Source organism: Paramisgurnus dabryanus, chromosome 18 (assembly GCF_030506205.2).
Source record: "Paramisgurnus dabryanus chromosome 18, PD_genome_1.1, whole genome shotgun sequence".
Classification (NCBI taxonomy): domain Eukaryota; kingdom Metazoa; phylum Chordata; class Actinopteri; order Cypriniformes; family Cobitidae; genus Paramisgurnus; species Paramisgurnus dabryanus.
Genome location: NC_133354.1, coordinates 2,829,959 through 2,855,608, shown reverse-complemented (window position 1 = coordinate 2,855,608; position 25,650 = coordinate 2,829,959). Strand labels below are relative to the sequence as shown.

Genomic DNA, 25,650 nt, shown 5'->3' with positions numbered 1-25,650 from the left:
GAGCCCACCTCCCATTTCGAATATTACCTTGTGTTATTCCTATCCAAATGATTATGACATCATTTCCTGTTTCTGTATGCCCGGGGCAGGTGAAGGAGGCAGGAGCGCAGGCCGTCGGTAAAGCCAAACCTAGCAAATCAGATAAGTTTTATTCTGATGACGAAGAGGAGGAAGAAGAGGAAGGTAGCAGCAGCGAGGATAGCAGCAGCAGTGAAGGTCAGAGATGCATCACGGTTTTTGTCTTATTTTTATTTAGGAGATGTGTATGGAAATATTTTTACATTTATATTACATACTGTACAATCATGCATTTGGCAGATGCTTTAATCCAAACTGATTCACAGTGCATTCCAGCTATACATTTTGGGATTGGTTTATCAACTATTTTACTTAAGTGAAGGAGTTTGTGTGCCCCCATAGAATCAGGAAGTGAATCTGAGAGCGAGGAGAACAGCGACGAATCCAACAAGAGCTCCAGCGAATCGGAGAAAAGCTCCAGCGAATCAGATTCGGATAAGAAGAAGAAAACCCAAAAAAATAAAAAACTACAACAACAGAAAGCAGCGAGCAAAGACAGGTATCACTTTCATTTTTATCTGAACCAGTCACAAAGTTACATTTGGTTCAGCAAGTGTGCTTTAGAAATATCAGACGCAGTGTTATTGAACTTTAGTCCTTCAGACTTTTCATAAAAATGCACTTTAAAGCTATGTTTACATTAATGCGTTTATCCTTTAAAACGCGTTACTTTTGCTACGTTTACGCCTTTCATCTACACTACATCACCGTTTTCGACCCTCATAAACGGATTCGTTCGCAAACGCTGAAGACCCTGTTTTAGTTTGAGAACTCAGACGTTGCTCTGAGTGTAAATGAACATAGACGGAGTCTTATGTAAACGAACAGCTGATGTTAACGTGACAGCGCATCATTTTCAAAGTAAAAATTATTTTATTTATGTAAATGTTGGTTTGCAACGGAGGTTTTGCCAAAAATAGTAAACATCTACCAACCAGCTATTATAAACGCTATATCGGATTGTTTTAAGATGTATCCTTATAGATAATGTCTGTTTTATATTAATGTTTGAGTATTGTTGGGTTTGATTATTGTTGTAATGTGTTTATGTTTTGTTTAAATTAAGTTAGCTTACGAAAGATAGACTGTAATTTTAAACACCATATAGGCGTTGTAAAGGCCAATATGAAGGGAGAATTGTAATGGGTCAGACATTATTTTCCAGTTTAATGTAAGTTTTGTTTGCTACTTCAAAATGAATTTCGTTTCAGATAATTTGTCTCTTAATTTTAATCGATGTTTTGTTGATAAGTTTTGTGAATATAAATTAATAAAAACAATAAACTCAACGTCATTAATATAATGCTGGTTTAGGCGCTTGCGCTTTTAGCTATTTCTGTGTTGCTAGCGGAGGACGTGCACGGACCTCGCACACTTTTAAAATTAATGCAATAAGCATTTCTGTAGGCTAAAGCAATACTTCACCTCTTACTATGTTTGATTGAAGTTTGCATTTGCTGAAATTTATTTTTGCTTCAAGTTCGCTACTGTTTAGTACTGTTCACTTGAATGCTTTCTTTTTAAATCATAAAGACCTTTATGTTTAGTTATAAAATCAAAATTAACCTATTAATCATATTAATATGTTGTAGGGGGGAGCTAGAACAGTATAAGACTTTCCCGAACACATTTTTATAGGTTCAAAAATAGTGTCTGTAATAGTTGCCAGCAAAGGACCCATGTATGACTTTTTGTCAATATCGCACACCCCTAGGCTGCATAAATGCGCAAAATGTAAGCTATTATTAGAGTAATAAGTTATTTTACACTTTTATGCGCATGCCCAGTTACATGATTGGTCATGTTTCATGCATTTATGGTGGTGTATAGTGTGGATGGAGATTCTTTTTAAAATGCCAGTTTAAACGAGGATCGTTTTCATTTTAAAGTGCCGTTTTAAAACACAAATGCTCTAATATAAACAGGGCCTAAATGAATAAATCCCCCCGAAATGAAAATTGTCATCATTTTCTCACTTTTATAGATGCATCGCTCTGCACGCGAACACTTAATTGGGATCAAACACTCAATGTTTTCGAACACCCCTTGAATGATGATAACAAAATGACTGGTTTGAAATCAAGCACTTACTACTAACATTACATGCCGGTGTAGATTTTAAAGTGTTTACGTGCATGACCGTATAATCATATTGTATGTTTGTTTAGTGTTTTGTGATTTTTTTTTTCTGTGTGTGTGTAAATAAGGGTGTATAAGTGATTCTGCACATATAGAGCTGGCTTTTTATATATGTGCAGAAGGTAAATAGTGTGTGTTGAGTGTGTGTCTCTGTGAGTGTGTATGCCGCAGCATAAAACGTGACTAATAAAATGTGGCATCAATAATCTTACTGACCATCTGTTCATCTAAACACACACACACACACACACACACACACACACACAGCGCACATACACAAATTTTGTGCAGCGTTGCTGTTGTTGTTGAACCTGCAGCTTTCATTCAACAGCTTACACGAGCAAAACGCATGCACGCACACAAACGCACACACACACACAATGACATTCTCTCATTAGCAAACTCACTTGAATGCTGCCTGTAAATTGTGCACAGTTCAGTTAAATGGTGTGCGTGTGTGCGTGCATGTGCTGCTTGTTCTGTACACAGCAAATAATATCCAAAGGCCAAATTAATGCATTTAATCATTTTACAATTAGACACTGGTTCCACTCCTTATTTAGGCCACCCCCTCTCTTACTCCGTCTGTTTCTGATTCCAAATAATTTTTCTTTAAGTTTTGAACACATTACCACTTTTAGCATAGCTAAGCACAATCCATAGGATCGGATTAGACCATTAGAATCGCGCAAAAAAGTCAAGTTTCAAATAGGAAAAATATAGAAACTCTCTGGTTATGTTTTAGTTCGATGCTAATGGTCTAATCATATTCAATGGATTGTGCTAAGCTATGCTAAAAGTGGTACCGCCAGACCCAGAGATCGGCTGAATGGATTCCCAAATGGTAAAAATTATCAACATTATGCATTTGGCAGATGCTTTTATTTAAAATGACTTGTTGTAGTGCATTGCAAGTATACATTTTATCAGGTTGTGTTTCCTGGGTTTGAACTGAGCTTTACAGGATATAATTTGGTTCTCAGCAAAACAGGCTTTCTACATCAGGTCAGGTTTTAATGTTAAGTCTGTTTGTCTGTGTGACTTCGACAGAGAGCAGAAGAATGGAAACGCTAAGGTTGAATCCAGATCAGAGAGTGAATCGGGCTCTGAGAGTTCCTCATCAGAGAGCTCCTATGAATCCGGATCCGAATCGGAACCAGATTTGGACTCGGGAACGGATCAGAAGAAAAAAGCCAAGTATGAACCTGTCAAATCCAAACCAGTCACAAAGGTAAGAAGCAGATGTAGTCTAGAGCAGAACCTTTTTTCGAGCAAGGGCTACCACAATAGAAAAAGCAATCTGGAGGGCTACTTTTTTGCTATAGTCAACATGTTAACATACATAAAAGAAGGCAAGCTAATATAAAATATGTAATAAATAAATGTGACCATCACGGAAACCAGTGACACAAGTCGGCAGCACAAGTTTCGAGATAATGAGAAACAAAGTGGTTTTTTTTCAAAATTTGTGATTTTCGTTTTATTGCAGAATCTGTTAGTTGAGATCACGATAAAGCCTCTCCATGAGATAGCAGTTTTTGTACGTTTAAAAGCGTACATTTTGCGCTTAAAACCATCTTGTTTTTCCGGAGATTCTAGCGTGCAGCAGGGGGCGTCATTGTCTGTGTGCATATTTACATACTGTATAGGCGGCTTGTGTTTTCGCCTCCGCCCCCAAAGGGAACAGCGTGACTACTAAATAAAGAATAATTCGTCCAGAAATTAAAATGATGTCATTAATGACTTACCCTTATGTCGTTCTAAACTCAGAAGACCTCCGTTCATCTTCGGAACACAGTTTAAGATGTTTTAACGTTAGATTTAGTCCACAGCTTTCTGTCTCCTCCATTGAAAATCTATGTACGGTTTCCATGTCCAGAAAGGTAATAAAAACATCATCAAAGTAGTCCATGTGACATCAGTGGGTCAGTGAGATTGTGTTGAAGCATCGAAAATACAGTTTGGTCCAAAAATATCAAGAATTACGACTTTATTCAGCATTATCTTCTCTTCCGGCTCGAGCGTGAAGTCACGTGACTGTAGTGATGCGGCTGCCCTGTTCCTCAGACATGTTTGATAAGTTTTTTTTATTTTTTATAGCGTGCGTCTCCCCAGACTGTAAACGAAGCTCGGGCGCACAAAACAAAAGAAAAATAAAAGAAGCTGGGGCGGAACAAATAACAGTCAGCCGCATCGTACGTCAGCCGCGTCACTGACTTAATGCGGCGCCGCAGTACTTTGACGTCATCTGTCTGTCAGTTCCTGCAGCGCAGCATGAAGTCAAACACATTTAAGTTACACAGAGATTGTTGAATTCGTTATATAATTGGCTACATGTTTTGTCTATCAATATTTTCCATGAAGTCATTGGCTGATGGAGGAACGAGCTGATAGATTGGTTACATGCCTAAAGGACATCACGTTTTCGACGGCGCTGTTTGGATTATCTATTATACTACTTCCCTATTTTAAATACAAACTTTGAAGGCGGGTTCATGTGTTTAACAGAACGTAAATACCGGAGTGTAATCTCATTTACCCTTGCATGTTACGATCTAAATCGTCCTCAGATTGTATATTATATTCTATTACCAGACGTACGTGCGAAATCTGATGTAAACAATAGACTGTATATCTATATTTCACGGATTATATGCATTTGTGGACAAAAATGGTCATTGGATAACTCACACATATGAAACAGACTGGATTTGACTTGTGATCAACAAAAAGGTAAAAAGTCATGTTTATTTTTGCATGTTGTCATTCGGACTTATACTACATATGATGCTAGAACATCTGTATCTCAAAACGGCTTTACAGGGGGTATAGCTTAGCTAAATGAGATGTAAATGAGCCCTATTGTGTCCCCCTGCTGGAATGAAGGGTCCCTTCGTTTGAGTTTTTCTGAGTTCCTATATTCAAATGGCCACAACTTCTCCAAATCTTTTTAGATTTCCATGTGTTACACATCGTTGGAAAGCTTAGAAACTCAAACATAACTCAAAATGGCCCAGATCCGACTTGTGTCCCTACTTTCCGTGAATGGTCACAAATATAAAAATTGAGGCTATTAATAGAATGTGCTTTGGCTGCAACTCACAGACTACGTGTGGGCAACCTGGACCAATGGTCTGGAGGGTGTAAAGAAACGCTGTTTTGTTATATTTTAAAAACATTTCAGTGATGTGTAGAAAGTAGTGACTTTAATGAGATAATAACACTTTTTTATGTAATGCCAATCTAAAATATTAGCTTTTATCATAATACTTTCATTTTTGTTTATGTCTGCAGGTTGAGCAAAAAACAGAAGTTTCTCTCCTTGATCTTGACGATTGTAAGTTCATCACTCTCTCTTTCATTACACGTGTTGTTTTTGTGTTATGTTGTATGATTGTATTGTTGTGTTTACAGTTTTACCCGCACCAGTGACCAAACCCAAAAGCCCCATTCTCTCTCCCAGTTTACTGTCCGACCTGCAGGGGCTTTCCATCACATCCAGTGGATCCGCCTTACAGGTGCGTGTACGTGTGTCCTCATCCCTAACCTTTGGTGTTGACATCACTTCCTCTCCAGATGTCTTTTGTGTCCATATTGATCTCTTTTCTACACATCAAGACTCTATGTTGCATCTTTGTAATATAGATTTTTTTCTCATTGCTTTCTTTCTCTCAGTCTCCTGTTTTTCCTTCTGTGTGTTGTCATTGTTTGTGATTGTTGACCTTTTGCAGTATGACGGCTGCTTTCTCTCCCGTGAGGCTCCTGGTTAGGGAGGGAGGGATGTTAGGAGAGGACAGTCAGAGAGACACGTCTGTGATGAATGATGCATGTATGGTCATTTCGGCTCAAATACTATGTCTTTCTGGTTTAAGGATTGACATATGAAATATCCCAGTGGCCGACTGACAACCCCCAAACACTCATCCACACATGTGTGTCTGTAGACCTTCACTGCTGTCATTGCAACAATGATCCCTGGTGGGACTTGGACCTCGCTATTAATTTGTTTTTGTAAGATTCTCAAATGTAACTTTAATGCTGCATACAGAGATAACGTTTTAAGGTGAATTTGGTGTTATAAATTGGGCACTGACAAACAGTCCTGTGCCTTTTAAACAATAAGCAACATGATGCAAGCATTTTATGTTTGCTGACAAAAAGTCTTGCTAACATCATATTGAAAGTAATTCTGTATTTTTTGCAGCTATATGTAAACGTTAAATAAGTACTTATATGTTACTTATAGGTTTGCGTAGAGCTTTGAAAATTATCGAAACTAGCGAAATATCGCAAACAACGCGATGGCAAAATGTATATTATAAAACGGGCAGTTCTGGTTATTCTTTCTGATTGGTTGAAACGCGTTCTAAGCCGTGATAAAATACCCTGGTAACCCCACGGTTCAGACCGCATTACATAAGTATCACTGCGCCACTGTTGCTGCGTACTGATTTATAAAAATAAACACCACAGTCTTTAATCATATTTTTAATTTTTCTACAATTGCACAATTAATGGCTATATCCAGATAAATGACCATAAATATTGTTGAGTCATCTCGTCGATAAAGAGAAAACGTTGCCTGAGGTGTTTCTATCTCAAGTTCATACGTCCGCTATTATCCACTAGATGGCGATCTTACCCAACTTAAACACTGACGCATTCACTCAACACTGAAAACACAGCGTGTAAGTTTTGATGGCTTTGAATCTGATCTTTTACTAAAGTTCTTCACAAAAATGGAATTATCTCCACTTTTAGCTGAAAATTTGAGAGGTGATAAGAGAACAAACGAAGGTAGGATGAAACGTTTTTTTGTTTGTTTTGTTTGAAAGCGGATGGTCTGTTCTTTCATTTGATATTTTATGTTTATTTAAAGAAGAAAATTTTTCTGCAAGGCATTAAACTAAAACTGGGTGGCAACTTAAAAAAAAAAAAAACGTTGACAGGGAAAGAGTTAAAGTTAAGCATGCTTCCAAGCGTATTTGATCATCACTTCAACAGTTGCACGTTATAAATGTTAATGTATGAATTAGATGAATGTTGGTTTATAAAATAAACACCACAGGCTTAAATCATATTTTCATTGTGTCTTTGCTGCGTCTGTGTTGGTTGGGAACGGCATGAGCTCTGTTTCAGTCACACTTGATTTTAAGGAACTACTTTTTTTGGCGGAAGAATAATGTTTGTACTAATATAATTACAACTTATTTGTGTTTTATTTTATAAAATCCCGCTAACGTTATGCATATGAAGTAACCATTTATAAACGCAATAACCCCCGCAAAGCAGTGGGGTCACAGTGCATTTTATAACAGCTAAGGGGTGTTGTTAGGCACGACGTGAAGCGAAGTAACCCACTGCTGCTTGGGGCTTATTGCTTTATTCAAATATTTTGCTAATTGTATTATTTTAATTCTTCCAAATGTTTTATGTAGTTTAAATGTTTAGCACACAGTCACACGAATGTGTGCTTGTGTGTGCACTGATGTCTGAAAGATCCAAAAAAGTGAAACGTATGTTTGTTATATGATTTTCAGCATTTAAACACAATTGAATAAGTTCAAAAAGATTTTACAAACAAAGTGTTATTGTTTAGTGCATAATTGACCAAGTTATCGCACTACATTTTACTTTAAAGCTCCCATTACACAAGCTATTTCTGCGTATCTGATGTTAATTTGGAGTACCTATAGAGTTGTATTACATCCTTCATATCTCTGAAGAGTCTTTTGTTTTATCAGATTTATAAAAGACAGATAAGATTTACCGATTCTTTCTGATAATGTATGAAAAAATACGAAAGGAGGAGTTACGAACTGCGGGAGGAGCGAGTCACGAGTCAACACTTACACAACACTGACTGGATAACTTATGATTCACTACATGTTCGTGTCGTTTATATAATATGCACTTACACCCATATTTGCCACATAACACAAAAGTCTTAGTTACCGCATGCAACTCATCAGTCCTTCCAGAAAAACGCAGAGTTTTTTTGTGATTGTTGCGGGCAAAAATCCTTGATCTTGCGGCATGTTTTCTAAAAAAAATATGATGGAATATGCAGGATATTTATGCAATTTTATTCAAAGAAATTGCGGAAACTTGCCGAAATTGCGGAAACTTGCCAAAATTGCAGGAACTTGCAAAAACTGTGTGAACTTGCAAAAACTGTTTGCAGGTTTTCATTGTTGTTCACGTCGCGTAATTACGTCACTTCCTAACATTCCCATGACAACAGTGATGACTGTGACTTCTAGCGTCCTCGGTTTTCCCTCTCACGCTAATTAACGTGTGGGTGTGTTTTTTGGGGGGAAGTGCCCATAAAAAGAAGTGCTGTGTATAGCTTACCCCTGAAACGTCAGCTGGACCATTATTCGAAAAAAACTTGGTAACACTATATTATATTGTTCATTAGTTAACATTAGTTCATGTATTAACTAACATGAACAAACCATGAGCAATACATTTGTTACAGTATTTATTAATCTTTGTTAATGTTAGTTCACAGTGCATTAACTAACGTTAACCAAATTTTAATAAAGTATTAGTAATTGTTGAAATTAACATTAATAAAGATTAATAAATGCTGTATAAGTGCAGTTCATCATTAGTTCATGTTAACTAATGTAGTTAACTAATGTTAACTAATGAACATTATTTTAAAGTGTTACCATATTTATAACACATCCAACTGCTTTTTTAACACTATGCATTTGTTAAGCATGAGGAAATAACTCTATAACTGTGTTAATAAGTCAAAATGCATGAAATACCATTGAACCCCCCCTCCCTTTAAAATCTTTCAGCCCTACACTGCAAAGAAATTATTTCAAGAAAACATTTTCTTAGTATTTTTGTCTTGTTTTCATTAAAAATTTCTAAAAATTCTTAAATTAAGAAGCTTTTTCTTGATGAGCAAAACGACCCAAGAAAATAAGACTAGTTTTTAGACCAAAAATGTCACATTTAAGTGATTTTGTGCATAAAAAAGACAAAAATACTAAGAAAATGTTTTCTTGAAAATAATTTTCAGTGTAGTGATGCATTTAGAGACGAAAATAAGAAAATGTAGTGTATTTAAGTTGAACGCCACTGAAAACGCATGCCAGATGCCAACTTTGGGATCTTGCCAGCGTTTTTTCAACTGGGCACTAGGTTGCAATTATACTACTGCTCTATTTATCTGCCATTGTACAATGTGCCGGTTGGTTGTCGTGGTATTTGTGCCGCATTCACTTTGATTGGACGGTCGAGTGAAAAGTGACATAAACGAAAAGCGCTGCACTTTTATTGGAAACTATTTAAAATGTATTCCGGCTGTCGGCGTAAACGCCTTTGTGTACACGCTCCCTAATACTTAGAATCTCCAGTACAAAAATGCCATGAGGAATACCCATAACCCCTTGCATAAAGGGCTGTGACGATTAATCGCATGTCCCATTAAAAAGTCTAAAATCGATTCTGAATCGCAAGGCTGTGATTCTGTGTTTCATGCACAGTTCATGCGTGTACTACGGTGTTTGGTCAGTAGGAAGTCCTTATCAATCTAAAATCATTATGAGTCAGAGTCGTTTATAACGTGCATTTAAAAAAGTAACACTCATTACACAAAATTATTCAAAATATTCTTTATTATCATAAAAATACCTGAAACAATCTGAAGAACAGCGATATAAATATCCCTTAGACATTTCCTGGAATAGCGTTTCTAGTGGCTACTTCTTCTGTGGCACAATTGGAGTTTCTGCACAAGAGCGCCCCCTGGCTTTTGGACGAGGTGTCATTTCACCGTAATTCGTTCAAATTCATTCATTAAGAACGCGCATTTGCACGATTAATCGTCCCAGCCCTATTTGCATATGAATATCGTGCACTGCAAAAAACAATATTTTTACTTAGTATGTTTGTCTTGTAAATTCTTAAACTTAAGATTCATTTTCTTGATGAGCAAAAAAAAGTTTCGTTTTTAGACAAAAACATAAAATGTAAGTGAATTTGTGCTTAAACCAAGCAAAAAAAAGCCAATGGTGTAAGAAAAAATCTTGAACTTTTTTTAAACACTTAATTCAAGAAAAAAATTCTTACTCCATTGGCAGATTTTTTTTGCTTGTTTTAGCACAAATTCACTTTAATTGTATATTTTTGTCTAAAAATTACACTTATTTTCTTAGTTAATTTTGCTCATTAAGGAAATACTTTTTTATTTAAGAATTCTTAGATATCTGTACTGAAAAAAAGACAAAAATTATAACTAAGGAAGTCATTTTTTGCAGTGTGATGTTTAAGCTTGATCACAGATTAAGAATTAATGGGTATCTTTAATTGCTGTTAATAAAAGGTTTTAGATCATTTTTTGTTATTGATATCCATAATAGTATAGTTTTCTGTGAAGTCACCATTTATGTGATTGTTTGCTTTGGTAAACGCGAACCCTGTTTAACACCTCATTCAATATGGAGCTAGAAGAGTCTCAATAAAGATAAATGCACACACTACATTCACATATGCACACACAGGATTCATAAATACGCACGCAGGATACACAAATGCACACAAAATTCACAAATGCACACACAAAGTTTAAGAAGCACAGAAGATTCACAAATGCACACAAAATTCAGAAATGCACACAAAATTCATAAATACACAACCAACTCAGAAATGCAAACAACATTTACAAATGCACTCAAGATTCACAAATGCACAGGACAAGATTCAGAAATGTATTTCTGATGCACACACAAATATATCTTGATTTACAAACTGTTTTTGGTCTGTGAACTTTACTGCATTTGTAAAACCAACCAACTGACAGGCAGAACTTCACCGCGCTAACTTTAGCTCGCGCCCGCACCACGTGCATATCACGCTGTTTAAACTACTTCTTCTTCTTCGGTTTTATTGGCGGTTGGCAAACCAGCTTAAAGTTCATGTGATTGGCTTATAAGCAAACAATCCCCCACGTGGGGTGCGTTCTTGTGATTGGCTAAAACAAGGGAGATATCTAATTGGTTGCAGATCAATCCCTGTTTAAAAAAAGGCATTTGTGTGTCGAGCCAAGTCAGGGGAGTCTCAAAATTCACACACAAATGCAGTAAAGTTCACAGACCAAAACAGTTTGTAAATCAAGATACATTTGTGTGTGCATCAGAAATACATTTCTGAATCTTGTCCTGTGCATTTGTGAATCTTGAGTGCATTTGTAAATGTTGTTTGCATTTCTGAATTGGTTGTGTATTTATGAATTTTGTGTGCATTTCTGAATTTTGTGTACATTTGTGAATCTTCTGTGCTTCTTAAATTTTGTGTGTGCATTTGTGAATTTTGTGCGCATTTGTGTATCCTGTGTGTGTATTTATGAATCCTGTTTGTGCATATGTGAATGTAGTGTGTTCATTTATCTTTATTGAGACTCTTCTAGCTCCATAATTCAAAGCATCACCGTGATTAAACTCTGGTTGTCGGTAATGCACAATCCTTCATTCCCCGAAGTCCGAAAACTTTGTAACTTTTTCTAGGTCTCAACCTCCATCTGTCAGAATTCCTATTTTCCAGCTGTCCATCATTCAGGGGTCGCCCCGGTGACCTGTATCACGGTGTTGGGGGGCTGAAGTCGGGATGGGGTGGTGTCAGCATCGAGGCTTTGATTGACAGGTTAGTCAGGACGGGGCCGCCGCACAGCTAGAAGCTGTTAGGCACAGGTCATTAGAATACTACCCACGAGCCTCAGTGGGCAAGCTAATCAGAGTTGAAATAAAGGGTGAGATTGAGGGAGAGAAAAGAAGCTTATTTAAAGTCAATGCTATGCATAAATACATTACAGACCGCTATAATCTTAGTCACGGTGGATAACCCTCATCTCTCTCTCTCTCTCTCTCTCTTTCTCTCTCGCGTGCGCACATACATGCATTCAAAGGTTGTCGTTTATTATGTGTCGCGTCACACATCTGATCTTTTTTAGCCGTCTGGGTGTGTGCGCGCACATGCAGATGTATGAAAATATATTCATTTGACTTCACAGTGTGTGTGTGTGTGTGTGCGCGCTACGGATACAGATGAAATAACTGTGTGTGAAATAGAGAGACACTCCAATGCATTCTGGGACGGTTAGCGGCGGTATTTAGCTGATCCGGGGGTCAGCGTGCGAGCTATCTGCCTCGGCTTCTCCCGTCTCTAATAACATTTTGACGTGCGGATCTGCTCTGAAATACTGTTTAAGCGTGCGCTCGGGGGAGCCGCCTGATAACTTTTCATTCATAATTAGCGCGGGGCGAATGGGGGGCGTACGTGGGGCGTTGGAGGGAAATTGAACTGTCAGTGTAGGGCGAGCGGGGGGCGAACGAGGGCGAGAGCGGGGCTGAGCGCGGGGTGGGGGGCGTTTGACCCCATCACAATCCGGGGGCCGCGTCATAATTTGTTCATTTGGTGCCCATCAGCCGGTCGCCGTTGCCGCGGTGACCCCGTTCTTCTCGGAGCACGCTCAGTGCCGTCCTTATTATGACTCAGCAGCCAGGTAGAAATGCACACGGGGACACGGACTCCTGCTGTCAATCACAGGCGCTTTCAATGTTGTTCACATACAAAGTGTCGCACACGCAGTGAGCCTAATTTGTGTATTTGATATGCATGACAATTGTGTTTATCCGATTTAAAAGAAACTTTAGTGTTTCATTTTTAATTTGATTCATTTACATTACCTGACCTTTGCAATTCCATATTCCAATGTATTTCCATACTATGTGGACATGAATGATACAGCTCAAACCATGTGGGTTGTTTTGTACAGTATTTGGCAGACGAAATAATGTCAATGCATTTAAGAATGGACCTGAGCCAAGCGACCACTTCACAATGTGCTGAAAACCACTTATAGGTTGATTATGGTGGTGGTGTCCTGGCAACATCCTAGCTTGTTTTGGGCAGTATTTTCAGAAATTGTGACATTCTAATTGGTTAATATTATGTTGTTTTACCTGTGTGACAATGGTTAACGAAAAATGTCCCTTTAGAAGCCAAGATTGTGTAAAATCAATGTACAATATTGTGCAAATGTCTTAGGCCATCACCAGCTTTGTTATTTAACATTAGCTTTAATAACTATCCATATATATTTCCGGGTTAATTTATGAAGATAAGAACAGAAATATGTAGAGTATTTATTGTGACCTCTTTAGGCACCAAACACATCTTGAACTCTTTTCAAATTTAAGAGGAGCTCACACTAAATACTTTACACTACAGCTTATAATTTTCTTCTGCTTTTAATACTGCATGGGCCATTACACTGAATCTGTGCCATATGCATTTTTTAAAATCTTTTTTTAACACTAAATTTCCCGGACAGGGCATATCCTAGTCACAGACTAAAATGCATGTTTGAGCTGCCTTAATTTAACAACATCTTGCCCTGATGTATCTTAACATGTATCGGTGCCATTGTTATAAAATTAACATGGAGGATAAAGGCATTTTGGTAACAGGACTGAGTTTTTAAAGTAGCATAGATTGAGCAAATATATAAAATAAAGAACATTAAGATTGACATTTACAGTCATAGCATTAATATCATAAAATATTCAGAAAAGAAAATGAGAAAAGTAACTTTGAATCTTCACATGGCCTTCAAAAGATCCAGATGATGTCACTTCCTGTTGTAGGTATGACTTGTGGGATATTCCTAGATGTTCAAAGGGGGAATCTGAGTGAAATCCTGGGGACCTGACTAAAATGTGCATTTTATCTAAAATATTATGGCTTTTTCAATGGTACACGATGGGATGGACCCACAAAAAAATGCAAAAAAAAAAGATATCTGAAGAATTTTATGCTTTCTATTTTTTTTAAATGCTGTTCAGTGTTATATCTAGCTTTTATTAATGTTTTTAATTATTTGATTTAAATTTGGTGTCAGATTAACATGCAGGACACTTTGCTTAATAATAAAATGCATTTTAGGCTTAGTTTTCTTGCATTTTTGCACACTTGATTGTCCAAGGCACAGAAATGGAAATCGGTGGATATTTCCTGTATTTTTTTTCGATGTAGCTAAATAAAGAGACTGAGAAATAATTATATGTCACCCTGGACCACAAAAGCAGTCAAATTTTTTAAATTGAGATTAATTCATCTGAAGCTATAGGCCGAAAAAAAATCTGGAATCCGTGGTTGCAAAAAATGCCTTTGAAGTTGTCCAAATAAAGCTCTTAGCAACACTAAGGTACTAATGATAAATACATTGTTTATATATATTTACAAAATATCTTTTCTTGATATCCTAATGATGTTATGCATACAAAAATCCATATTATAATAAGTATACAATGTATTTTGGCTATTGCTTCAAATACACCCATGCATGACTGGTTTTGTGGTCCAGGGTCACATGTACAGTATGCACTTTATACCATTGCAAAAACAATCTAACATTGTGGCCTAAGACATTTGCACAGTACTGTATATTGATCGCACAATAGCTTTATGCAATAACATTTATTAGGAGTTGTGCATTTTTAAATATGCTGTCTTTGTACAGTTTTTTTAAGTATATTTAACAGAAGAAACACACAAATATTTTATTACGCTTATTTCGAATCCTTCACCATAAATCAAAGCATCTGACAGAATCAATGCAAAACACAAACACACATGCCAGCATTGCTCCAAATGACTTTTCTCTCAAGACACCAGACGGACAGCATGTACTTATAAGTCTTATAAACAAATGAATTAGATTTCAAACAGAAATAGAAAATAGATTTTTAATTCTGTCTGCTTCATATCCTGCTGTCCTCTGCATATCCTTTCATTCTTTCCCACTTGGCTCGCTCTCTCCATCCCGGGCCGGCCGATGTGTTTTGCATCTGTCAGCAGGTTTGGGGCGGCGACTGGACGGAGAGGATGCTGTGAGATACGGGGATGTGAAGGTGACTAGAGCGGGTTGTCATCCATCACTGAGGTTTCCGTTAAGCTCATCTATAATAGAGCCCCTCAATCAAGCCCCCCTTCACGCCGTAGAGACGTTTCCTAGCATGTGTGAGCGTAAGATGGCTTGGTCAAGGTTACTCCTTTCCGTCGGTTATTTACTCTTGTACCGCCCAGCGGAGTTGAGCGCTTTATAGGGCACAAGGTGTGTGTTGTATTGGTGATCATAAGCGATGTTGTGTTGTATATTGGGTTGTCCGGTCGTTGAGTACACAGACAAGAACGGTTATTGTGAAACCGTAGATGCGACCTGTGGGTGCGTGCGTGGTAAATCTAACTGCTGGAGATGCCGTAAACGTTACGACTAGTTTTATCAACACAGACTAGCTTGACGCATCCAAAGCACGGCGATAAATCCAAGCACAATGTGTGTGTTTGTTTTTGGAGGCTTTCTACATCATCTGGAGATGGATCATACACAACCGCTTAATATAACACCACTTTTTCAGATCTATGAAGTACTAATTTTAAAAAAATGTCTTTTTTTAGTTTTGTTGCCTATTGGTGATCTGCGCTCGCAAATTTTTTTTTTTTTTTTATACATTTGCCCAAGAGGATTTTTCTCTGGTTCGTTTACGCTATTTCAGTGACCTTAATTTTTGTTTTTGTTTTTGTGAATTTTTTTGAGGATTTTTCTCTGGTTCGTTTACGCTATTTCAGTGACCTTAATTTTTTTTTTTTTTTTTTATTTACAGTAAGTTAATATTTGTTTTTATTATTAACTGCATTAGCTTATTTGAACTAATAATGAACGATAGCATTTATTAATCTTTGTTAATGTTAGTTAATGCCTAATACAGTTGTTCATGTTAGTTCATTGTACATTTTTAATTTTATAATTTGTAAGTAAATGTTGAAATGAACATATGCATGCATTAACTAATGTTAACAAACACATTTTGTATTAAATATTTTTGTTTTATTTGATTAAGCTTTAATCCGCAAAAAGATTGCAATGCTCGTATCTCACTTCACGCATTTCACACCTTCTGGAGATTTAAGCCCCAAAATAGGTAGCATAGACATATTGCATGTTAATTCATGCAATTTCTTATGTGGCATAAGATTTTCGCGAGTAGATTACATACACAGTTAATGCAAAGACGCAATCAGACGCGTTGTCGCACGGGGCGATGCGAATGACGCGAATTGGGCCGCGCGATTGCAGCGAAACCACGCGCTATTTGCCTCAAACGCGCCTTTGGGCAAGTTGAAAATATTCAACTCAAGCGTAAAATTCGCATGACACAGTTAAATTCTACGCGTCTAGTGTGTATGTAGCATTAGGGTGTGTTTGTGACCCCTGACCCCAAAACCAATAATAATTTTGTGAAATTAAGATTTATACTTTGTCTGAAAGGAGAATAAGTAAATTTTCACGCGCGGAAGTCTCACGTGCGCACGCGGAAGTCTCACGTGCGCACGCGGAAGTCTCACGTGCGCACGCGGAAGTCTCACGTGCGCACGCGGAAGTCTCACGTGCGCACGCGGAAGTCTCACGTGCGCACGCAAAACTAAACTTTATTTAATTTTTGCTCAATGTCACCTTAGGGGCTCTGTAGATTTTGTTAGGATAGGACAATATTTGGCTGAGATACAACAATTTGAAAATCTGGAATCTGAGGGTGCAAAAAATCTAAATATTGAGAAATTGCCTTTAAAGTAAAACACCACAATTTTTAAATATTTTACTATGTTTTTACCTCAACTTAGATGAATTAATACAAACCTATCTTTTTTCCATGTGTGCACTTAATCTTTGTACAACGCGTGGTGAATGTGTTAGCATTTAGCCTAGCCCCATTAATTTCTTAGGATCCAGATAGGGATACATTTAAAGAGGAGTGATGATGTTACTCCGCCCGAGGTCGAATTGCTGCAAACTAAGTGCTCTTCCGCCATACAATATAGTTCTCATTTTTATCCGCTTAAAATAAGCCACGTTTTATTTTATGCCACCGTACTTACTTAACTACTCCTTTTACAATCTTTAAATAGAAAAAACATGGAAGTGTTTGGTGGCTTCTAAATTCATCCCTGTTTGGATCCTAAGGAATGAATGGTGCTAGGCTAAATGCTAACACATTCACGACACGCTGTACAAAGTTTAAAAGTGCACGCATTGAAAAAAGATAGGGATGTATTAATTCATCTATATAAGTTGAGGTAAGAACATAGTAAAATATTGAAAAACAGTGATGTTTTCCTTTACAGTTTTCCAAATGAAGTCCTTAACAATACATATTACTAATGATAAATAGTTTGTAAATCTTTACAGTAGGAATTTACCAAATATATTTATGAAACATGATCTTTACATAATTTCCTAATCATTTTTGCCATTAAAAAAACTAATTTCCATCCATACAATGTTTTGTCTGCGATTGCTACAAATAAACCCGTACGACTTATGACTGGTTTCGTGGTCCACTGTCACATTTTAAGTTTCCACTGCAATATTTTAGTTGATGATAAATCATCTGCCCGTGCAGAATCCCAGTATCCGTTTGCAGATGGAATCCACAGCTCAGAGGGATTTGCTGGTGTAGAAGACAAAGCCGCAGCCAATAAATAAATAGCAGGCAGAAATGTCATTCCTGTCCAGGTGTTCGGCGGTGCCGTGTAGAGCCAGAAAACTGCCATCAGCCAGCGATCTGTTCTGCTGTCACACGATGTAGAGAGAATCCAGAGATTCAGAGTTAATGCATTGAGACGTCAGAGGTCCTTCCACACTCGTCATATCTCCGCCAGACACTGTCACACCACACTATTCAGGCATGACGCTTGCCTTTGCTTTTTTGGGGGACGTTATGGCGATTTTCTTGAGGCGATGTGAGAAGTGGTCGTGTTTTTGATCAGGGATATATGCAGTGATGTGCATGTACTGTAGCTGATGTGACAGTGGAAAAACATAGGCAAACCCAACTAAAGTCATTTTAGTGATGTACATAAACTCATCGTGCATAATGTAAAGAACATTCTGCGAAAATATAAGCTTGATTTAATATTGATTGAGTAAGGTCCTGTCAAAGATTAAAATCAAAGTAAAATCAATTATTGAAGTCAATTTGAGACTTTAACAAGAATTTCACAGACAGGCTGACATTTTATTTACAACCGCAACCCATTAGACAATATTATAAATGTATACACTGCAAAAAATGACTTTCTTATTTAGTATTTTTGTCTTGTTTTTAGTAAAAATGTCTAAAAAATTGTAAATGAAGATGCTTTTTCTTGATGAGCAAAACGACCCAAGAATATAAGTTTAGTTTTTAGACCAATAATATTAAATTTAAGTGATTTTGTGCATAAAACAAGCAAAAAAAAAATCTGCCAATGGGGTCAGCAAAAAAATCTTGAAAATTTTTCTTAAACACTAAATTCAAGAAAGATTTTTTTGCTTGTTTTATGCACAAAATCACTGAAATTTGATGTTTTTGGTCTATAAACTAGACTTATTTTCTTGGGTTGTTTTGCTCATCAAGAAAAAGCATCTTGATTTAGGAATTTTTAGATACTTTTACTGAAAATATACCGAGCCCCTAAGGTGACATTGAAGTAAAAAAATCTAAAGTTTAGTTTCATGTGCTCACATGAAACTTTCATGTGCTCACATGAAACTTTCATGTGCTCATGCAAAACCTTCATGCGCAGAATTTTTTTTTTCGCTTGCTCACGTGAAGCTATTGCGTGCTCACCTGAAACTATCTCACGCGCACGTGAAAGCGAAAGTTTCACGTACGCGCGCGATAGTTTCACGTGCGCGCGCGATAGTTTCACGCGAGCACGCGAAACTAAACTTAAAAAAAAAATTCTGCACATGAAGGTTTTGCGTGAGCACATGAAAGTTTCACGTGAGCACATGAAACTAAACTTTAGATTTTTTTTACTCCAATGTCACCTTAGGGGCTCTGTAAAAATAAGACAAAAATACTAAGAATTTTTTTTCTTGAAAATAATTTTTTGCAGTGTATGTGAGGATAACTATATGTGACCATGGATCACAAAACCAGTCATGCACTGCAAAAAATGACTATCTTAGTCTTTTTCTTGATGAGCAAAATTAATTAAGTAAATAAGTCAATAAGTAAATCGCATATTTTTTGTCTAAAAACGACTTATTTGCTTACGTCCTTTTGCTCATCAAGAAAATACATTTTATTTAAGATTTTTTAGATATTTCTACTGAAAACAAGACAAAAATACTAAGTTATAAAGTAATTTTTTGCAGTGTAAGGGTAACATTTTTTATTTTGAGATTCATACATTATCCAAAAGTTGAATAAATAAGCATTCCAGTGATGTATGGTTTGTTAGGATAGGACATTATTTGCCATGATACAACAATTTAAAAAATCTGGAGTATGAGGGTGCCAAAAATCAAAATATTGAGAGCATCACCTTTAAACTTGTCCAAATGAAGTCCTTGGCAACACACATTACTTAATGATGATAAATTAATTTTTATATATATTCATGGTAGGAAATTTACAAAATATCTTCATTGTACTTGATATTTATTTAATATCCTAATGATTTTTGGCATAAAATTTTGTATAATTTTGACCATACACTGCAAAAAATGATTTCCGAGAAAATAGGTTTCGTTTTAGAGCAAAAATATCAAATTGAAGTGATTTTGTGCATAAGACAAGCAAAAAAATCTGCCAATGGGGTAAGCAAAAATCTTGAAAATTTTTCTTAAACAGTAAATTCAAGAAAAATGTGCTTACCCCATTGGCAGATTTTTTTCTTGTTTTACACAAAATCACTTAAATTTTATATTTTTGGTCTAAAAACTAGAACTATTTTCTTGAGTCATTTTGCTCATCAAGAAAAAGCATCTTAATTTAAGAATTTTGTTATTTTTACTGAAAACAAGACAAAAATACTAAGTAAGAAAGTCATTTTTTGCAGTGTATAAATTTATAATATTGTCTAATGGGTTGCGGTTGTAAATAAAAAATTTTTTTGCAGTGTACAATGTATTGTTGGCCTTTTGCTACTTAAGACTGGTTTTGTGGTTCAGGGTCACATATAGTAATTTTAAAATTTTATATAAAATAAGAATCTCACTAATATCTAATATCATCTGCTTCCCATATTGGCTTGATTGATTGAATATAAACCAATATAATCATTTAAAAAAGCTTGATGCTCACTATCTGGTTTTCATCTTGGAAATTGTAATATGAGCTGAATAAATGATACGCTGCGTTTATGGATAAACATGCGGTTAGGAATGGCATCTGTGTATATATGATCATGTGAATGCATGAATGCATGTGTGAGAGAGTGTGACCACATCTGTGTGTGTGTCACAGTATAATGGATGTCATGGTAGAATAGTGTCTGGATGAATGATCTCATGTACACACCTACCGGTACAGGCACACATTGAAGTACATGCACCCTTGTTAGTGATGTTTGCTAAGGCGAGCACACTATTACAGTTGCTCATATTCAGGATTAAGGGTTTGTAAAGTCTTTAATTTTAAATATTAAACTTGTAGCTCATGAAGCTCAATTGATAGAGCACCGGGGTCACACATGCATGATAAAATGTGTAGCTTGTATGTACTATAAGTCGCTTTGGATAAAAGCATCTGCCAAATGCATAAATGTCAAATATAAACGTATCCAGTATTGTTTATGATAAGGAGATGAAGGATACATCACGTTGTGTAGGTGGTTGAGGACGTGCAAGAAGACTGCATGTAAAAACCGTCTAGTACATCCTAGGATTAAATAGCAACAGCCTGTTCTTACCGAACTTCAAACTTCTGTAATATTTTCCATTATGAAATTTCTTACACAGCATTAAGATCAATCCAGCGTTACTCTAATGTTATAGAGGCATTTAACTAAGGTTTCTCTAATGTTTTACTGATGTGCCTATAATGAAAATAGCCTTAACTCTCTGTCTGTGTCTCATCCCACGGCTGCTATGAAAGAGATTTTACATTAGGATGAAAAGTTAAAAAGGTCGTTTATTAGAAGGAAATGGGCAGATGTTGGACTTAATTTATATGTGTGTTTGAGAGCGAGTGGATATGGATTATTATGCATGTTTTGTGTTAACATTATAACAAGTTTTATAGGATAAAGGTGATGTGTGTAATTTCTATCACCAGTGGGGTTTTTTTTCCAATTACAAGATTTGCAAAAATAATAAAAGAAAATTCATACTGAACAGGTTTGGCTGGTGTATCCCGTCTGCTATTGATCAGACAAACAAGATAACAAACCTGCACAAATGTTGCCAGGTTGGGATGCAGAGATACTCAAACAAAGCAATGTTCATATAGCACAACATTGGTTAACCATCCACGAAAATCAATTGGTTTACTTTTAGTTTAGATATTAATATAGGACAGGAGAATATTTTAACATAAACTGGCAAATCTAGACCTTACATTTTTAAGACCAACTCAACCCATCCATATACTACCAACCCAGTCTCACAGAGATGCGTATAAATAGCACAAAGTGTGAAAACTCGTGCAATACATCCATATGAAAACGCTGCATCTTTTTTGTCATTTTACACTGCAAAAAAATATTTTCAAGAAAAAAAAATTGTCTTGTTTTTAGTATTAAGATGCTTTTTCTTGATGAGCAAAACGACCCAAGAAAATACGTTTAGTTTTAAGACCAAAAATATAAAATTTTAGTGATTTTGTGCTTAAAACAAGCTAAAAAAAATCTGACAATAAGCAAAAAATGTTCTTAAACCCAAAATTTGCTTACCCCATTGGCAGATTTTTTTGCTTTTGATGCATAAAATTACTTAAATTTAATATTTTTGGTCTTAAAACTAGACTTATTTTCTTGGGTTGTTTTGCTCATCAAGAAAAAGCATCTTATTGTAAGAATTTTTTGATATTTTTACTGAAAACAAGAAAGAAATACAAAGCATTTTGTTTCTTTAAAAATCGTTTTTTGCAGTGTATGTATTGGTTTCTCAATTTTTTTCAAAATTTTTAACCATTGTCGCTTGGGTTCAGGGTTACAACAACTTTTTTTTTTAAAAATGACATCCTAGCCCAAACCCCAACTCCAAGAGACCATGACTTAAAAATAGACAAAAACATGAAGAAACCTGTACATTAAATAACTTCCTACAATGCAAAAAAGGGTTTTTAGTATTTAGAAGTTTTAGTATTTTTGTCTTGTTTTCAGTAAAAATATCTAAAAATTCTTAAATTAAGATGCAAAATTTAAGTGATTTTGTGCATAAAACAAGCAAAAAAAATTGCCAATGGGGTAAGCAAATTTTTCTTGAATTTTTCTTTCATTTAGTGTTTAAGAAAAATGATCAAGATTTTTTGCTTACCCCATTGGCAGATTTTTTTTTGCTAGTTTTATGCACAAAATCATTTAAATTTGATATTTTTGTATAAAAACTAGACTTATTTTCTTGGATCGTTTTGCTCATCAAGAAAAAGCATCTTAATTTAAGAATTTTTAGATATTTTTACTGAAAACAAGACAAAAATACTAAGACAATTTTGTCTTGAAAATAATTTTTTGCAGTGTAAAGCAAATCTCAAATCTAAACCCAAGCGAAATTGTTTTAAAAACCATTGGAATTTGGCGTATGTATTGCACGAGTTTTCACACTTTGTGCTATTCATATGCATGTACATGAGACTGGGTAGCTACTACAGTTCTACAGATTACCCAGAAGACCCTGCAGCTGTTTTTAATTACCATTTTCGCTTCAATACATTTTCATTAATTGTTCACCAAACGCAGGTGTTCCCCTCTTTATCTCTGCGTATTCTGCCTGTCAGTTTGACGCCATGCGTACGTGTTTTCCCCCACAGGCCAGTTCTCCCGTGTTCGTGCCGGAAACCTCCCATGAGCTCCTCCACAGGATGACTGGTAAAGGTCTGTCCGCCCAGTACCGCTTCACCCGGCAGCCTTGTATCTATAGCAACAGCATGGTATCCCTGCAACTGACACTAAGCAACAATAGTGACCAAGCCCTCGAGAACATCCACATCTCAGAGCAGAGTTCCACTGGACAGGACATCCATCGCTTCAACACGATCGGTGAGTGGGTCAATCGATCGAAGGAGTACATTTCCGTGTACTTTTTTGTCTGTGTTTTGGGTAATCATCCAGTCATTAAAAAGGGCCTTTACATCTTCATGTTTTGAAGTAAAATAAAAATACCCAATTTATTCACCCTCACACCATCCCAGATGGATGACGACTTACTTCTGTTGAACACAAATGGATAATTTTTTATTAAGTGCCGTCATGATATCGTCTTAAATGGGAGCCATATATCTTCATATGGCAAAGCTCCAAAAAGCACACACATCCATCTTTAAAGTAATCCAAATGACTCTATTGAGTTATTATATGTCTTCTGAAGCGAAACAATAAGTTTGTCAGGAAAAAAGATTAAAGGATTAGTCAATTTTCTTAAAATATATCCAGATAATTTACTCACCACCATGTCATCCAAAATGTTGATGTCTTTCTTTGTTCAGTCGAGAAGAAATTATGTTTTTTTTGAGGAAAACATTCCAGGATTTTTCATATTTTAATGGACTTTAATGGACCCCAACACTTAACAGTTTTAATGCAGTTTAAAATTGCAGCTTCAAAGGACTCTAAACGATCACAAACGAGGCATAAGGGGCTTATCTAGCTAAACGATTTTAAACTACAACTTCTTGTCTTCCTCCGGTCCTGTGACGCACCAGCGCGACCTCATGTAATTGCGTAATGACGTCGAAAGGTCACGTGTTACATATACGAAACGCACATTTGCGGACCATTTTAAACAATAAACTGACACAAAGACATTAATTAGTATCATTCCACATACATCAACGTCGGAACGGTCCTCTTTCTCCACACTTGTAAACACTGGGGCGTAGTTTCGCATACGTCATCCGTGACCTCTTGACTTGATAATGTAGTACGTGGGGTCGCGCTGGCGCGTCACACGACTGGAGGAAGACGAGAAGTTGTGGTTTAAAAGTGCATATTGTTTATTTTTCTTGCCAAAAATGACAATCGTTTCGCTAGATAAGACCCTTATGCCTCGTTTGGGATCGTTTAGAGTCCTTTGAAACTGCAATTTTAAACTGCATTAAAACTGTTAAGTGGGGTCCATTAAAGTCAAAGTCAAAAAACAAAATTTCTTCTCGACTGAACAAAGACAGACATCAACATTTTGGATGACATGGTGGTGAGTAAATTATCTGGATTTTTTAAAGAAAATTGACTAATCCTTTAATATTTTAAGATATTTAGCAAACGGGCAGGGGGGATAATACCTAATTTTGGTGAACTGGCAACATTGGAGAAAAAAGTCAAATGTTGTTCCTTTAAATATGAGATTATAAAAAAGAGGATTCATAAATGTTTTTATGTTGTTAGTGAATAATATTGTAGCCATTTTGGATATTAAGAAATATTTCATATTTAGCAGACATACTAACCGAGACTTTCCCCAGCAGGTGCATGTTTTGACCTCTCTCCATCTCTTACTCTATCGCTCTTTCTCTCTCGCTCGCTCTCAGCCATTATTAATCTAACTGATATGATTTCAGCCCTTGTATCGATTAGCAAAGCTCCTATAATCAGATACACATCACGCAGTAGTCCACACAATGTGAATGTTTTTATGCGTTTCTCACTTTCACCTCAAAACAAAGCTCATAATTGTTCACAGGACAACGTTGGGATTTATAAATGTAAAATTGAACCGTGCTTGTGTTGAAAAAGCATCACACGGATCAATTTCATGGGTGGGGAGGGCGAAGAATAGATTTACAGTCTTTCTTCATAGCAATGCTTCTCAAACTTTTTGAGGTGGAACACAGGAATTGTGGATGACTTCGGCACAAATATAATTTTAAATGTTTATTTTTCATCCTATTTTGATTCCTACGTAAACCACTGATTTTATTTTTGTACGTTTTTTTTATTAATTACACTCACGTGCACGTAACTGCGAGTCACAAAGCGGAAATTTTTCATTATAAAATGTATGTTAACAAAAATGTTATTTGAATAATTAATTATGCTTTGGTATTTGTCAAATTTTAATTAATCGATTATTCAGGTTTATAACTTATAAACCACTTTGAATCCTTTACAGTTTGTGAAGCACAGTTTTCATGTTTCAGAGTTAAACACTTTGATATTCATGCATCTGTTCATCCGTGTTTTCTCTCCATCTCTCGCTCTATAGATTTAGATTGATAGATATATAAATGTAAGTGTCATGTCTGGGTTCTTCAGGCGTTTCTTTCTTTCTTTTCAGAGCGTTTGGAGCCGCAGGCATCTATAACCGTGTCCATGGGTGTGGACTTCAAAGATTCAACACAGGCCGCAAACTTCCAGCTCTGGTGAGAAGTCCTGTACGCTATACATGTTCAACATCCTCATATGTGACCCTGGACCACAAAACCAGTC

The 25,650-nt window shown here is 36.2% G+C and overlaps 1 protein-coding gene across 1 annotated transcript in view; it reads left to right on the top strand.

Annotated features, from left to right (window-relative positions):
• ap3b1a (adaptor related protein complex 3 subunit beta 1a) overlaps nucleotides 1-25,650 on the top strand; it is an 89,650-nt gene that overhangs the window by 37,745 nt on the left and 26,255 nt on the right. The window contains exons 18-24 of the mRNA XM_065243909.2: nucleotides 90-216; nucleotides 421-577; nucleotides 3,268-3,448; nucleotides 5,512-5,554; nucleotides 5,632-5,735; nucleotides 23,037-23,265; nucleotides 25,499-25,583. Of these exons, the coding sequence (XP_065099981.1) occupies nucleotides 90-216; nucleotides 421-577; nucleotides 3,268-3,448; nucleotides 5,512-5,554; nucleotides 5,632-5,735; nucleotides 23,037-23,265; nucleotides 25,499-25,583 (926 nt within the window). The remainder of the gene's footprint in view (nucleotides 1-89; nucleotides 217-420; nucleotides 578-3,267; nucleotides 3,449-5,511; nucleotides 5,555-5,631; nucleotides 5,736-23,036; nucleotides 23,266-25,498; nucleotides 25,584-25,650) is intronic.